This window comes from Oncorhynchus keta, unplaced genomic scaffold (genome assembly GCF_023373465.1).
Source record: "Oncorhynchus keta strain PuntledgeMale-10-30-2019 unplaced genomic scaffold, Oket_V2 Un_scaffold_584_pilon_pilon, whole genome shotgun sequence".
Lineage (NCBI taxonomy): Eukaryota > Metazoa > Chordata > Actinopteri > Salmoniformes > Salmonidae > Oncorhynchus > Oncorhynchus keta.
The window spans coordinates 457,537-472,582 of NW_026290969.1; the positions used below are offsets into that span (position 1 = coordinate 457,537).

The window sequence follows — 15,046 nt, forward strand, 5'->3', positions numbered from 1 at the left end:
TACTTCATTATTATTTATACAATGTAGAAAATAGTAAAAATAAAGAAAAACCCTTGAATGAGTAGGTGTGTCTAAACAATATATACAGTTAAAGTCGGAAGTTTACATACACTTAGATTGGAGTCATTAAAACTCGTTTTTCAACCACTCCACAAACGACTTGTTAACAAACTATAGTTTTGGCAAGTCGTTTAGGACATCTACTTTTTTACAGACAGATTATTTCACTTATAATTCACTGTATTTCAATTCCAGTGGGTCAGAAGTTTACATATTCTAAGTTGACTGTGCCTTTAAACAGCATGGAAAATTCCAGAAAACTATGTCATTGCTTTAGAAGGTTCTGATAGGCTAATTGACATAATTTGAGTCAATTGGAGGTGTACCTGTGGATGTATTTCAAGGCATACCTTCAAACTCAGTGCCTCTTTGTTTGACATCATGGGGAAATCAGAAGAAATCAGCCAAGACCTCAAAAACAATTGTAGACCTCCACATGTCTGGTTCATCTTTGGGATAAATTTCAATTTATTTATTTTACCAGGCAAGTCAGTTAAGAACGACAGCCTAGGAACAGTGGGTTAACTGCCTGTTCAGGGGCAGAACGACAGATTTGTACCTTGTCAGCTCGGGGATTTGAATTTGCAACCTTCCGGTTAGCCCAACACTCTAACCACTAGGCTACACTGCCACCCCAAGGTAGTGAAGGTACCACGTTCATCTGTACAACAATAGTACACAAGTATAAACACCATGGGACCACGCAGCCGTCTAACCTCTCAGGAAGGAGACACGTTCTGTCTCCTAGAGATGAACGTACATTGGTGTGAAAAGCGCAAATCAATCCCAGAAGAACAGCAAAGGACCCTGTGAAGATGCTGGAGGAAACAGGTACAAAAGTATCTATATCCACAGTAAAAAGAGTCCTATATCGACATAACCTGAAAGGCCGCTCAGCAAGGAAGAAGTCACTGCTCCAAAACCACCATAAAAAGCCAGACTACGGTTTGCAACTGCACATGGGGACAAAAATCATACTTTTTGGAGAAATGTCCTCTGGTCTGATGAAACAAAAATAGAACTGTTTGGCCATAACGACCATCGTTATGTTTGGAGGTAAAAGGGGGACGCCATCCCATCCATGAAGCACGGGGGTGGCAGCATCATGCTGTGGGGGTGCCTTGCTGCAGGAGGGACTGGTGCACTTCACAAAATAGATGGCATCATGAGGTAGGAAAATTATGTGGATATATTGAAGCAACATCTCAAGACATCAGTCAGGAAGTTCAAGCTTGGTCGCAAATGGGTCTTCCAAATGGACAATGACCCCAAGCATACTTCCAAAGTTGTTGCAAAATGGCTTAAGGACATCAAAATCAAGGAATTGAAGTGGCCATCACAAAGCCCTGACCACAATCCTATAGAAAACTTGTGGACAGAACTGAAAAAGCATGTGCGAGCAAGGAAGCCTACAAACCTGACTCAGTTACACCAGTTCTGTCAGGAAGAATGGGCCAAAATTCACCCAACTTATTGTGGGAAGCTTGTGGAAGGTTAGCCAAAATGTTTGACCCAAGTTAACTATTTAAAGGAAATGCTACCAAATACTAATTGATTATTTGTATGTAAACTTCTGACCCACTGGGAATGTGATGAAAGTAATAAAAGCTGAAATAAATCATTCTCTCTACTATTATTCTGACATTTCCCATTCTTAAAATAAAGTGGTGATCCTAACTGACCTGACCTAAAACAGGGACATTTTACTCGGATTAAATGTCAGGAATTGTGAAAACTGAGTTTAACCTGTTACTCCTACCCCCTACTTATTCAAAAATTTTGTTAAAAAATCGCGCAACATTTCAGCGCCCTGCTACTCATGCCAGGAATATAGTATATGTATATGATTAGTATGTGTGGATAGAAAACACTCAGACGTTTAGAAAACTGGTTAAATCACGGCTGTGACTATAACAGAACATGCGTTTTATCGAAAAGCGCAGGAAAATGTGATCACTGAAAATGGGAAAATATATCCATGCGCCACTAGAACCCATTGTTGAATGTGATCCACATTAAATGGGGCCGAGGTTGCAATACCTACAGCTTCCACACGATGTCATGGTTGTCCTTCTGGAAGGTTCTCCCATCTCCACAGAGGAACTCTGGAGCTCTGTCAGAGTGACCATCAGGTTCTTGGTCACCTCCCTGACCAAGGCTCTTCTCCCCCGATTACTCAGTTTACCCCCTGGCGGCCAGCTATAGAAGGAGTCTTGTTGGTTCCAAACTTCTTCTATTCAATAATGATGGAGGCCTCTGTGTTCTTTAGGACCTTCAATGCTGCAGACATTTTTTGGTACCCTTCCCCAGATCTGTGCCTCGACACAATCCTGTCTCAGAGCTCTACGGACAATTCCTTTGACCTCATGGCTTGGTTTTTGCTCTGACATGCACTGTCAACTGTGGGACTTTATATAGACAGGTGTTTGCTTTTCCAACCAATTGAATTTACCACAGGTGGACTCCAATCAAGTTGTAGAAACATCTCAAGGATTATCAATGGGAACAGGATGCACCTGAGCTAATTTTAGTGACTCATATCAAAGAGTCTGAATAATAATGCAAGTAAGAAATGTCTAAAAACCTGTGTTCGCTTTGTCGTCATGATGTATTGTGTGTAGATTGATGAGGGGAAAAAATAATTTAATACATTTTAGAATAAGGCTGTAACATAAACATGTGGAATAAGTCAAGGGGTCTGAATACTTTCTGAATGCACTGTATGCACTGTACACACTATTCCCTACTTGAATAGCCTACTTGCATAGCCTTCTCAAAAAGAGAAGGTCCATTCAAATCCATTGATAGTGCTTATGGTGCCTGCAGGCCAGAAAAAGACTGTCTATGGAATGTGTAACACTCTTGGACTGTGTGTATCAGAGATGAGTGCTTCATGTAAATCCTCATCTCCATATGTGCTCCTCCATCTGTAGCAATCTGTATTTTATGGCGTTCTGGCAGAGAAGAGGAGTATTCAGTATTCAGCAAATACTGTACATGGACAGACTGACAGATGATAGATAGACTTAACATAATACTCACTTTATTGCACCTGCATCTCAATGTCCTGAATATCTGTATGCAAACTATAAGTAACAAGTAAAAACTTTGAATTAGAAGTCACGTATATGTGTTGTTTGTCATCATCTTGCATTGTTTCGATTACTCTAGATACTGTGTAACACTTTACCTTGAGTTTTGGTACACTTGTGATGTGTGATGATAAGTACTGTGGAACATCTGTGGTGGAACAAAATCACACAAATAAACAAATGTGTCAATTGCTTTTTATTTTTTATTCCTTTTTTACTGTGATACTCAATTTAAACGCAGCAGGGGTCTTCAATGCTGTTTATTAATTCCTGCAGTCAAATGACCAAATCACATGGGTGGAATGTTATGAATATGAATTCATTAATAAACATGATATAAACATTATATATTTTTCTATGCCGAAAATCTGATGTTTAGGTCAAATGACATAGGTCAAATGGGTGAGTTATATTTCAGTCTTTTGTGATCTACATAAAGTGTAATATGGGGATGCAAACTCAAAATTGAATCAATTTCAACTCTCTATCTGACATGATACAGGTGTCTTCTTTTCTTAAGACCATAAGAATGTGTGTGAGGTGTATACTTTAGTTTCAATGTAGATGTGTTAAGACTACCAAGAAACACTCTGTGACCCTGATTTAGCCCACAGCAGTAAAAGGTTAACTTCAAATCACACGTGGTCCAGTGTGGCTGAGTTGGTAGAGCATGGTGCTTGTAATGCGCAGGTTCAATTCACATGGGGATCAGTATGAAAATGTATGCACTCACTCCTGCAAGTAGCTCTGGATAAGAGTGTCTGCTAAATGACTAAAACACAATGTATATGTAACTTGTAAGTATGTATTATTACCTTGTGTTTGACGAGGCAATAGAGAGTGAATATGAACATCATTCCTCCACAGACTGATGGAGTTATGACCATGAAATGAAACTTAAGGTCTCCAACTTGGGCTCCATCTAGACCAGTCTGTGGGGCTTTCTCTGAGTCCCAAAAAGTGCTGACTGTGGATGACGAGACAGGTCATAACAGCCGAGTTATAATATGGACAAGTAAGGTTAAGATAATCAGATCGCTCGGCTAGTTCAAGCATACAACAACCGAGGACAGTGGGTCTGATTCTGTAAGCTACAGTGCCTTGCGAAAGTATTCGCCCCCCTTGAACTTTGCGACCTTTTGCCACATTTCAGGCTTCAAACATAAAGATATAAAACTGTATTTTTTTGTGAAGAATCACCAACAAGTGGGACACAATCATGAAGTGGAAGGACATTTATTGGATATTTCAAACTTTTTTAACAAATCAAAAACTGAAAAATTGGGCGTGCAAAATTATTCAGCCCCCTTAAGTTAATACTTTGTAGCGCCACCTTTTGCTGCGATTACAGCTGTAAGTCGCTTGGGGTATGTCTCTATCGGTTTTGCACATCGAGAGACTGAAATGTTTTCCCATTCCTCCTTGCAAAACAGCTCGAGCTCAGTGAAGTTGGATGGAGAGCATTTGTGAATAGCAGTTTTCAGTTCTTTCCACAGATTCTCGATTGGATTCAGGTCTGGACTTTGACTTGGCCATTCTAACACCTGGATATGTTTATTTTTGAACCATTCCATTGTAGATTTTGCTTTATGTTTTGGATCATTGTCTTGTTGGAAGACAAATCTCCATCCCAGTCTCAGGTCTTTTGCAGACTCCATCAGGTTTTCTTCCAGAATGGTCCTGTATTTGGCTCCATCCATCTTCCCATCAATTTTAACCATCTTCCCTGTCCCTGCTGAAGAAAAGCAGGCCCAAACCATGATGCTGCCACCACCATGTTTGACAGTGGGGATGGTGTGTTCAGGGTGTTGCTTTTATGCTAAACATAACGTTTTGCATTGTTGCCAAAAAGTTACATTTTGGTTTCATCTGACCAGAGCACCTTCTTCCACATGTTTGGTTCAGTTTTGGATTTGTTAATTCCACTTCATGATTGTGTCCCACTTGTTGTTGATTCTTCACAAAAATATATAGTTTTATATCTTTATGTTTGAAGCCTGAAATGTGGCAAAAGGTCGCAAAGTTCAAGGGGGCCGAATACTTTCGCAAGGCACTGTACTTTTCTAAATTACCATACTGTATTATTATATTCTATAATAATGAAATTCCATGTTTTATGCCTTTGCTAGGGACCCTGTAAAGAACCTTGAGGAAGTTGCCCACCTGTAGTCAGAGAGAAAGCTGTAGGGAGGACTGTGGGGGGCTCTTCTGTGTCTCTGTACTCCCTCTCACAGCTCCAGTCTACCGGGGAGTCCCTGGTGGTCACCAGCTCCCAGTACTCAGACAGGACATCCTGGACCCTCCCCAGGGCCTCTGATGGGGAGCTGCTGAATGACATTCCAAAGCTCACTGGGTCATCCTGGTCAATAGAGTCAGAGAGGAATGTTGGTAAACATGTACATGGGATGCATGTCCTATCAAGTTTTATGAGCTTAGTATTAAGTTCCTTAAATCCTCTTTAAAACACCCGACTTAGGCTGTTATTCAAGAGATATCTTCTGCATCAAACGGCCCTCACCTCTAGCTCCTCGTTGATCTGTGGTACACATCTCTGAGAGTAGATGTTGTGGAGGAGACAGGTCAGAGACAGTACGTAGCTGTGGTTGTCTGAGCCTTGGGTGTATCTAAAGTGGCTGGTCAGGAGCTCCAAGATCCAGGGCAGGGCAGCTTTAACATAACAACATTTACTCTGTCAGGGAATGGAAGAAGAGCAGTCAATATTCATGTTAGTTATGATACGAAGTATGTTTGATATCAGTGACTTTTTCTAGCCTAGCCATAACCTCATCCCCACGTGCAATTGCTACCGCATAGAGCCGGCTGGTGGGTGAGATTAACCTAGCCATAATGCTAATAGGTAATGCTTATTTTTACAGTCCTTTTAGGATAAATTATGTGGTGGACATTGGATACTTTTTAGTACTATTCTAAATTACCTTTTGTATATATTTTTTTTAAAGTAAAAAAATAAATAAAATAAAAAATAAATAAAAAGCATAAACTAATGTTCTTTGTGAATTTGCCTATGATGTCCCATGTTTTCACTGCACATGACGCATAAAAATGACCTTACCAAACTTCTCCGCTCAATGAATGTGTAGGTTATTGAGCATCCACTCTGCAACTGGTTATCTATCTATTTAAAACAGAAACCAAAATATCTGTCAGAAGTCATTAATTAAATATATAAAACTTTCGATATTTTGTATTCATGACAGGAATATGCTATACATTCAACAATCCCAATGAATGCCTAATGGTTCTAGTCATGAGTTTAATATGCTTCTTACAGTGATATACTCCCCACAGTTTTTTCTACTTTGATCAAAAATGTATTTCTGGAAATCTCACCAATAAATCACTCTTGGTTATGTATAATTCTTTTGATATTATAATAGTTTTATACAACTTTAATGTGTTCATGTCTTTTTATATTGTTCATTCCAGCTTTACTACTCACCAGGCGTCTTATGGTCAGCAGGTGATCTCTGGTGATGGAGTGTCTGCACGGACCAGGGTCTCCCATGGTCAAGGAGAGACTCAGGAACACTATCACACACAGACACACCTGAAACCAGTGGTGAAACGTATTATCTTTGTGAACAGAAAAATAAGAGAGTAAAAAATGTGTTGACATCTTTGAATTAAAAAAATATGTTATATGTTAAAGCTAGAATCCTTTGTTGCTACATACATTTTTTGACTTATAATGATAACTGCCCAAATAAAGTATAGAGTAAATGAGGGATACAAAGCATATTGAAAGCAGATGGTTCCACACAGGTGTGGTTCCTGAGTTATTTCAGCAAATATTTGGGCTACCATGGCTAGAAGAAGAGATCTCAGTGACTTTGAAAGAGGGGTCCCTGGAGCGATGACTGAGACAGCTTTTTTACACCATCATAAACAAAACATCACATTATGGAATTTCTTGTGGAAGAATTGTGTTGCGTCCCTCCAATGGAGTTCCAGACAATCAATACCAAGGCGCAATGAAGCTGTTATGGGAGCCCAACTTCCTATTAAGACTTTATTTAGGCAGTTACCTGTATATACCTATTGATTCTTTAAAAATATAACTTCCAAATGCCTCATGAGTTTAGTTCAAGTGTCATACCCCATCAGAACCCAAAATAAGCCCCCCCCCCCTTTTTTATACAACGTAAATGGAAACACTGTATAGTGTCAAAACATGGCACAACTATATTTGTTATATCATGTATGGTCAGTCCTGGTATCCATAGCTCTGTCTATGAATTTGAGAGTGGTTACATTTCTCCAGCACCGTCCCTCAACTTTTTACCAAAACAGAGGCAGGGTGTGCGCTTTGTTATTGTTTCAACTGCAGAATCTAGCTTTAAATAATATATAAAACATAACATTTCCTAGTTCTTAATGGATTTTGTTTCTATGAGTCTTTAGTATTGAACCCATATTTGATTTTTGTTGCACAGTGGATCATTGAATAGACCTTTACTGCACTGTTCTCGGTATCCTATGAGACATAATGTCTTCTCTTTGTTTCTGCATCTTCCCATCTCCTGGGTTTGATTAAAAAAATTGGACTCAGGTTTTGTTTTCCTATTGTATGAGATGGGCCTTTAGTTGAGGGGAATTCTGTAATAATCCAAAATAGAAATCAATGAGCTTCCATAAAGATGATCCACATTCATGCAGTACTGTACATTATAGTCATATGATGTGAAGTTAACCATCTATGCCGTGTTTGATCTTTGTCAACAGTAGTTACATCTATTCATTTTAAACCCATTGGAGACAAATCTGAAAATGTACAGCCTGAAAAGCCAAACTACACCGAGAAAAAAGTGTAAAGTGTTGGTCCCATGTTTTATGAGCTGAAATAAAATATCCCAGAAATTTTCCAAATGCACAAAAAGCTTATTTCTCTGAAATGTTTTGCACAAATTTGTTTACATCCCTGTTAGTGAACATTTCTCATTGCCAAGACAATCCATCCAACTGACAAGCATGTGACAAATAAACATGTATTTGATTGATTTGCATCGGTCAACGCTTCTTATATCAAGAAGCTGATTAAACAGCAGGATCATTACACAGGTGCATCTTGTCACTGTAAAATGTGCAGTTTTGTCACACAACACAATGGCACAGATGTCTAAAGGTTTAAGGGAGAGTACAATTGGCATGCTGACTGCAGGAATGTCCACCAGAGCTGTTGCCAGAGAACTGAATGTTCATTTCTCTGCCATAAGCCACCTCCAATGTTGTTTTTTGGATAATTTGGCAGTACGTCCAACTGGCCTCAAACCGAAGACCATGTGTATGGCGTCATGTGGGCGAGCTGTTTGCTGAGGTGCATGTTGTGAACAGAGTGCCCCATGGTGGCGGTGGGGTTATGGTGTGGGCAGGCATAAGCTACGGAGAACAAAAAAAATTGCATTTCATTGATGGCAATTTGATACCGTGACAAGATCCTGAGGCCCATTGTTGTGCCATTCATCCACTGCCATCTACTCATGTTTCAGCATGATAATGCATGGCCCCATGTTACAAGGATCTGTCAACAATTTCTGGAGCTGAAAATGTCCCAGTTCTTCCATGGCCTGCATAATCAGTAAACATGTAACCCATTGAGCATTTTTGGGATGCTCTGGAACGACGTGTACACCAGTGTGTTCCAGTTCCCGCCAATATCCAGCAACATCGCACAGCCATTGAAGAGGAGTGGGACAACATTCCACAGGCAACAATCAACATCCTGATCACCTCTATGCGAAGGAGATGTGTCACGCTGCATGAGGCAAATGGTGGTCACTGGTTTTTTGATCAACGCCCCTACCTTTTTTAAGGTATCTATGACCAACAGATGCATATCTGTATTCCCATTAGATTAGAGCCTAATTTATTTATTTAAATTGACTGATTTCCATATGTGAACTGTAACTCAGTAAAATCTTTGAAATTGTTAAATGTTCCAACAACAAAAAGTGAAGTGAAGTGAAGATGAGGGGCATACTGTAGATTATTTTATTATTATTTTAATTTGAACTGTAGACGAATTAAACAGAATACCGTCAATGTCAAAGGCAGTTTTGACAACAGATTTCCTTCACAAGAGCATTGTTTCCTGGAGAAGTAACTGCATCTCTTACCTTGGTTTTGCACTGAATGTGGGCTGACACGTGAAGGGTCATCTGGCTCAACTATGAAAATAGAAAAGACCAGACTCCTCTGTCAGGAGCATTGGAGCAGATAGATGATGAGTCTCCCCTCTTCTAGTCCTGATCAATCCCTCTAGTAAGGCATGCACTAAAGAGAAGCTGACATGGATGGAGCCGAGGTTCTCCCGGCATGGAGTGATGTGGTTTTACTCCCCTCCGAAAGGTCTACAGCTCACAGTGTGACTGCCTGCCTTAGCTGTAACTCAGAAACTATTTTAAGACCTCCCTCCATCTGCTCTTTCTCATATGGTCCAAAGGAAACTATGCCCTGTATCTCAGCTTGGTGTTTTCCAATAACCACTGGTGGGTCATGACCTGAGACAAATTATTGGTCTAGCTTTCTAGATAACTAAAAGCTTTTAGGTGGTCTTGGTTCCCTGCACAGAATAAACATTTGGAACCACTGTGCAACTACACTTAGACGCAGTGCTTCACAGATACACAGGTAGAGTATGGCGATAATGCCTTACACATTGTGCCATATATTTTATAGTAAGTTCCTGGACATTGGAAATTCTCTTTAACGTTTCAGCTCTCCCAGTATAGATGGTAACATGCCAAAGAAACTGGCAGAGAAAATAAAGTAAATCCTGGTGAAAGTACATTGACTGAAACATGGTGTTTTTTACGATCCATTTCAGATTGATTTACCATTAAGAATGCCAGTTTGGATTTCTTTGAGTTTGAGGTTGAGCCAAAACGTTTAACCCACTGGGCACACACTGGTTGAATCAACATTGTTTCCATGTCATTTCAATGACGTACATTTAACCAACATGGAATTATTACATTTTTTCCTGCATTTCTTTCTTGAATAAACATACCTCTTTACCTGATCCATTATTCATTTTAATCAGGGTGTCATTCTGACTGTTGTAAATCACACATTTCAATATACTGCATTAACATGCCGAGGATATTACATTGCTATTACAACACAGTGTATGGGATCATAACACACACCATCAATACAGCAACATATCATGGCATCATCATTCATTAACAAATATTATGAAATGATCATAAGGTCCCAGATTACATTTAAACCAAGTATTTTTCTGCATATCCAATCATACCTCTTGAGCTGTCTATTTCCTCCTGACTGGTGTTTATTTTTTTATTTTTTTATAAATCAAATATGCTTCTCTGCATATCTGTTAAAATCTGTGTAAAGAGATTGAAAGGAATGAGTCTCATTCAGTACATTTAGTAATTTCTTGCTTTTCTAAAATCTAGCAACGTTGCCAGCAGGCATGCCAGCTAAGATAGTTAGACAAGCTACTTTAATTTGATTGATAGCCTGAAATGGATTAGCAGCTAGTTATGAGGTTGGGAGATTGGGAACCTATCTAGCTGGCTAGCTAAAGCCAACTTCATAAAATTGTTAGGTGGCTAGTACTACAGAGAAACAACAAAACATCAATAAGTAATCAATAGGCCTCCCAAATGGCGCAGCAGTCTGACACTGCATTGCAGTGCTAGAAGCGTCACTGCAGACCCAGGTTTGATCCCGGGCTGTATCCCAACCGGCAGTGATTGGGAGTCCCATAGGGCGGCACACAATTGGCCCAACATCGTCCGGGTTAGGGGAGGGTTTGCCCGAGGGGGCTATACTTGGCTCACTGCACTCTAGCGACTCCTTGTGTCAGGCCGGATGTCTGCAGGCTGACTGCATTCGTTAGTTGAGCAGTGTTTCCTCCGACACATTGGTGCGGCTGGCTTCCAGCTTAAGGGGACAGGTGTTAAGAAGCGTGGTTTGGCGGGTTAAGTTTTGGAGGACACATGACTCGATCTTCACCTCCTGAGCCCGTTGCAGAGATGAGACAAGATCGAAATTGGGGAGATAAAAGGTGGTAAAATACACAACAAAATATACAAAATAATATGATGTACATACCTTGATCAAATTAATTTGCAAACACACCTCCTACGAGTCCTGCCCATCACCGGCAGCAAAAATCAAATCAAATGCTGTGTTTGTCACTCTACAATCTCTCTCCTCCTCCACTAACTATACTGTCTGCACGCACTAGAGTATCTCGCTTCCTGGTATATCTTTACTTTGTGGTGCACCTTTGAAGGAATCACTTACTAGCTAGATTAGGGGAAGGGGAAGTTATTTTTGCCTGGTGCAATCAGTCTGGCCCCTCCACAAAATACTGTGGTTTAACATTTTTGTTTAGGAATTTATTTAACATCTAAAAAATGTAAAAACATGACAAATCTGAGGGGACACGTGCCCTTCGTGCCACCTATGGGCATGTTAGTTATCTTTCAAATAGAGCTTAGTGCTGTTGCTTCCTTTTGGTCTCCTGCATCCGAGATATCGGACTTAGAACATTTAATGACATATTCTTCAGAAAAATAAGAGCTACTGAGTGAACTCAAAGGTTATTTCCTTTTAAAAAACCTCTCTGGTCACAAAGAAAGGATAACTCATACATCTCTAACACAATCCAATGGAGCTGCTGTGTCTGCCAATGGCACTGTTGTTCATCATCCAAACTTTTGGTCTTGGTCTCTTGAGAGCTTTACTCTCCTTGGATTTCAACTTACAGCTCCTTTAGGCCTCTTTACTAACAGTTATAAAGCACCATCTCCTCTGAGATATCTATGGATTCCTCTATAAATTCAACGTGGCTCATCTTCAAAAATAGAGCAAAATGTATGAACACATGGAGACACTCCAGTAACGATTCAAGTTCATGCTATATAATTTACAAAAGGAAGAGATCATGCAGAATCTTTAGCCATTGTGTGTGCCAGCTTTTGTTCCGGCCACTACATCTGATTCAAATAATCAACGTCTATAATCTAGGCCATGGATTGTTTAATCAGGTGTGTTAAAGCTGCACTGACCACGACATCTTTGCAGCCCGCTGTTCAAATCTGATTGGTTTTGTAGATGCATGGTATCTGTTCCATTGGTTACATACAGTTCCTGTTCTGTCAGGACCCGGTTACGAACCCGGGTCTCCGGAGTGAGAAACAGTCACTAAACCAACTGAGCCACGAATAGTCAGCAGAACCCAGAAGATGAGGCAGACACAGCAGTACTTGAGACGGTGTATTTAATGAAGTAAAAAGTGAAGTTCTTCAGGAAAACATGTAACTCCACAACCTCAAAAGGAATTCCACAAGAACAAAGGCAATCCTCCAAGACAAAAAGGCAAATCCACAAGGTGGAAGGCACAGCACAAAAAGCCTCAAAAGATACTCAAGAACAAACAAGAACAAAAAAACAGAACTCCACAAGAGAGTCCACCGGGATCAACAAGAGCTCACAGAGTACTAGGGCTGGTTGCTAACATACAAACACAGAGCAAAGAACTGAGTAAAACAAAGGGTTTAAATACAATCAGGGGAAACGAGGCACAGGTGCAAATAATAATGGGGATCAAGGGAAAACAAAAGGTCAAAAGGCACAATGGGGGCATCTAGTGACCAAAAACCGGAACAACCCTGGCCAAATCCTGACATGTTCAAGTCCTTATGATGCCACTGTGGGAATTTATGAGATGGAATATGGTTTGTTCTTCTATGTGTAATGCAGACTACAGTACATAAACCCAGCATATTCCAGGTTATACCTGAGTATATTACCTTTGGCAATTTGATTCCTCATTATGTCAAACATAACACGTCTTTCCATTCTAAAGCCACAGATGTAGTGGGAAATGAAATGTCGATGTTTTGTAGTGTCATGCAGAGAATAAGAATAGTTATGCGCCTTATAAAGTAGCAGTGCTAGTATCTTCACCTTAACCGCAAAACTTTTAAAAAAGTTAAACAATGGATGTGCTGGGTTGAGGGCAAGGAAACTGTTGTTTGTATTCCAGTCTAGGTATCTTTATTGTCTCCATACCCTACATCACTGTACATACTTCCACCCTCTGAAAACAACCCCACAATAGTTCTCAATGAATATGACAGCAATGATTGTTTTTATCTCTGCTAGAACTGAGGTTAAAGATACAGGAACAGAGTCTGTCTTCATGTAATTCTGTTTCACTTTCAATGTCATCCTCCAGGGACAGTTTGCTAAGCATGACCTTTCCGACCTGTGATTGATCATGACCTCTGACCGTTGTGGTTGAGATGTACACTGAAATGGCCATCTTTTCCATGAGGATATCATGGGACATCTCCATCTTGTACTGTTTTGCTTCAGAGGAATCACTCTACAATACAGTAGATGTTAAGTTTAGCTGATGTTGAATTACTTCACCCCACTTACCCCCATGAACAGTGGGAAAATAGGGGGGAAAAAAACACATGCTAATATATGTTTTCTGAATAATGACCCAGCCAGCTGGTGCATGGTGAGAGAAAGCACAGGGTCGAGAGAGAGGAAGAGAGAGAAATTAGAGAGAAAATAGAGTGAGAATATGATGACATAAGGATGAACATTCAGACACCACACTGTGAAAGGCATCTTCAGAGGGGCAGGAACAGCAGGAACAAGGATAAATCACTCAACCGGTTTTTACATCCATACAATGTGTGCTATTTTCACGCCATCAGTGCCACATTAGATCAACACATTGTGCAAGACCTGGCTGCCAGAATGTAGAACTAAGACACAGTCTGATATCAATTAATCTCTAGCTCAACTTCAGAAGATCAGACATATTAATAATGGGACTCAAAATAGAATACGTCTGGATTGTTTCTGTACAGACATTATGCTTGTGTTCGTGGCCAGTGGGGTCCAGCGGTTACAGCTGCTGATCCCAGCACACATGTATGCCAGAGTCGGCATGGGTTTGAATCCAGCTCACTGCTCTTTGACTCACCCTCCCCTAACTTCCTCGTCTTTTCAACACTTAATTATCTCAACAAATCAAAAAAATGTAAAAAGTAGTGGGACTTCTCCACGTACAAAAATACTATCCTATGGTAGAAATACTATAGTATTCACTATCAGTAGTGTAGTGCAGAAAAAAAAGTAAATTATGTCATAATTTCCTATCACTATAGAATATGCATAAAATGCATTCTCCAGTTGCAATGTCTGCCTATGCCACACATATTGTCTCAATAATTTGATTTTTAATACACTCAAACACCAAGTTAGGCATAGGCTGCCTAATTTTAAAAAAAATACGCCATCATCACTGTCAATCGTGAATGAACTTTCTTCATGAAATGTCCAAACTGCAACTCCATGCCAATCATTTGATTGTTTTCAATCAGTTTCATGGGAATATGCATTTTTATAATCTTGGATGACTGTTTCGTGAGCGAATTAGAGCAGATGGTGTTAAACTATTAGCCGTTCTTGTACTTTGTTTCAATCAAAGCATATATCCTGCCAAGTCACACGCTCTGTTGAGTTTTGGCAAATGAGATTTTTGGGGGACTATTCAGCTTCAGCTAACCATCCTAAAATCAATTTAGAAATGAGGTGTTTTTGGTGTAACAGTATTGTTAACGGCGTATTACATTATATTCTGATATGTAAAATGCAAATGAATCCTTCTGTGATCTTGCTAGAAATTGATTCAGCTTTGATCGGACTTTACCAAATGAGCACCATAGTGAGAAGTGATATTATTATTATTACAAGAATAAGTATGACTATTAGGCATATGCAACATAAATTGATGAGGTGTTATTTGAGCGCACTTCATGGTGCTGAAAGGATAGCGCCAGGATCGTGCAATGATTCATTAAAGCAGAACCTTGTGG

At 39.9% G+C, this 15,046-nt stretch overlaps 1 protein-coding gene across 1 annotated transcript; it reads right to left on the bottom strand.

The window, feature by feature from the left end:
- Positions 1-3,103: 3,103 nt before the first annotated feature.
- LOC118360456 (uncharacterized) lies at positions 3,104-9,519 on the bottom strand. The gene is made up of 8 exons (XM_035739705.2): positions 9,287-9,519; positions 6,613-6,720; positions 6,226-6,288; positions 5,671-5,841; positions 5,316-5,511; positions 3,968-4,119; positions 3,251-3,300; positions 3,104-3,146 (listed from the first exon to the last, which is right to left on the bottom strand). Exons 1-8 carry the CDS (start codon positions 9,326-9,328, stop codon positions 3,104-3,106), a joined length of 825 nt encoding a protein of 274 aa, XP_035595598.1. The 5' UTR covers positions 9,329-9,519.
- Positions 9,520-15,046: the final 5,527 nt, after the last annotated feature.

Bases quoted from the DNA above. Each gene is read 5' to 3' on its own strand.
- LOC118360456 (XM_035739705.2), bottom strand. From the start codon at position 9,328: ATGACCCTTCACGTGTCAGCCCACATTCAGTGCAAAACCAAG. The intron at 6,721-9,286 runs GTAAGAGATGCA...CACTGGTTTCAG, and splicing joins ACATTCAGTGCAAAACCAAG to GTGTGTCTGTGTGTGATAGT. The intron at 6,289-6,612 runs GTGAGTAGTAAA...TGTTTTAAATAG, and splicing joins TGCTGACCATAAGACGCCTG to ATAGATAACCAGTTGCAGAG.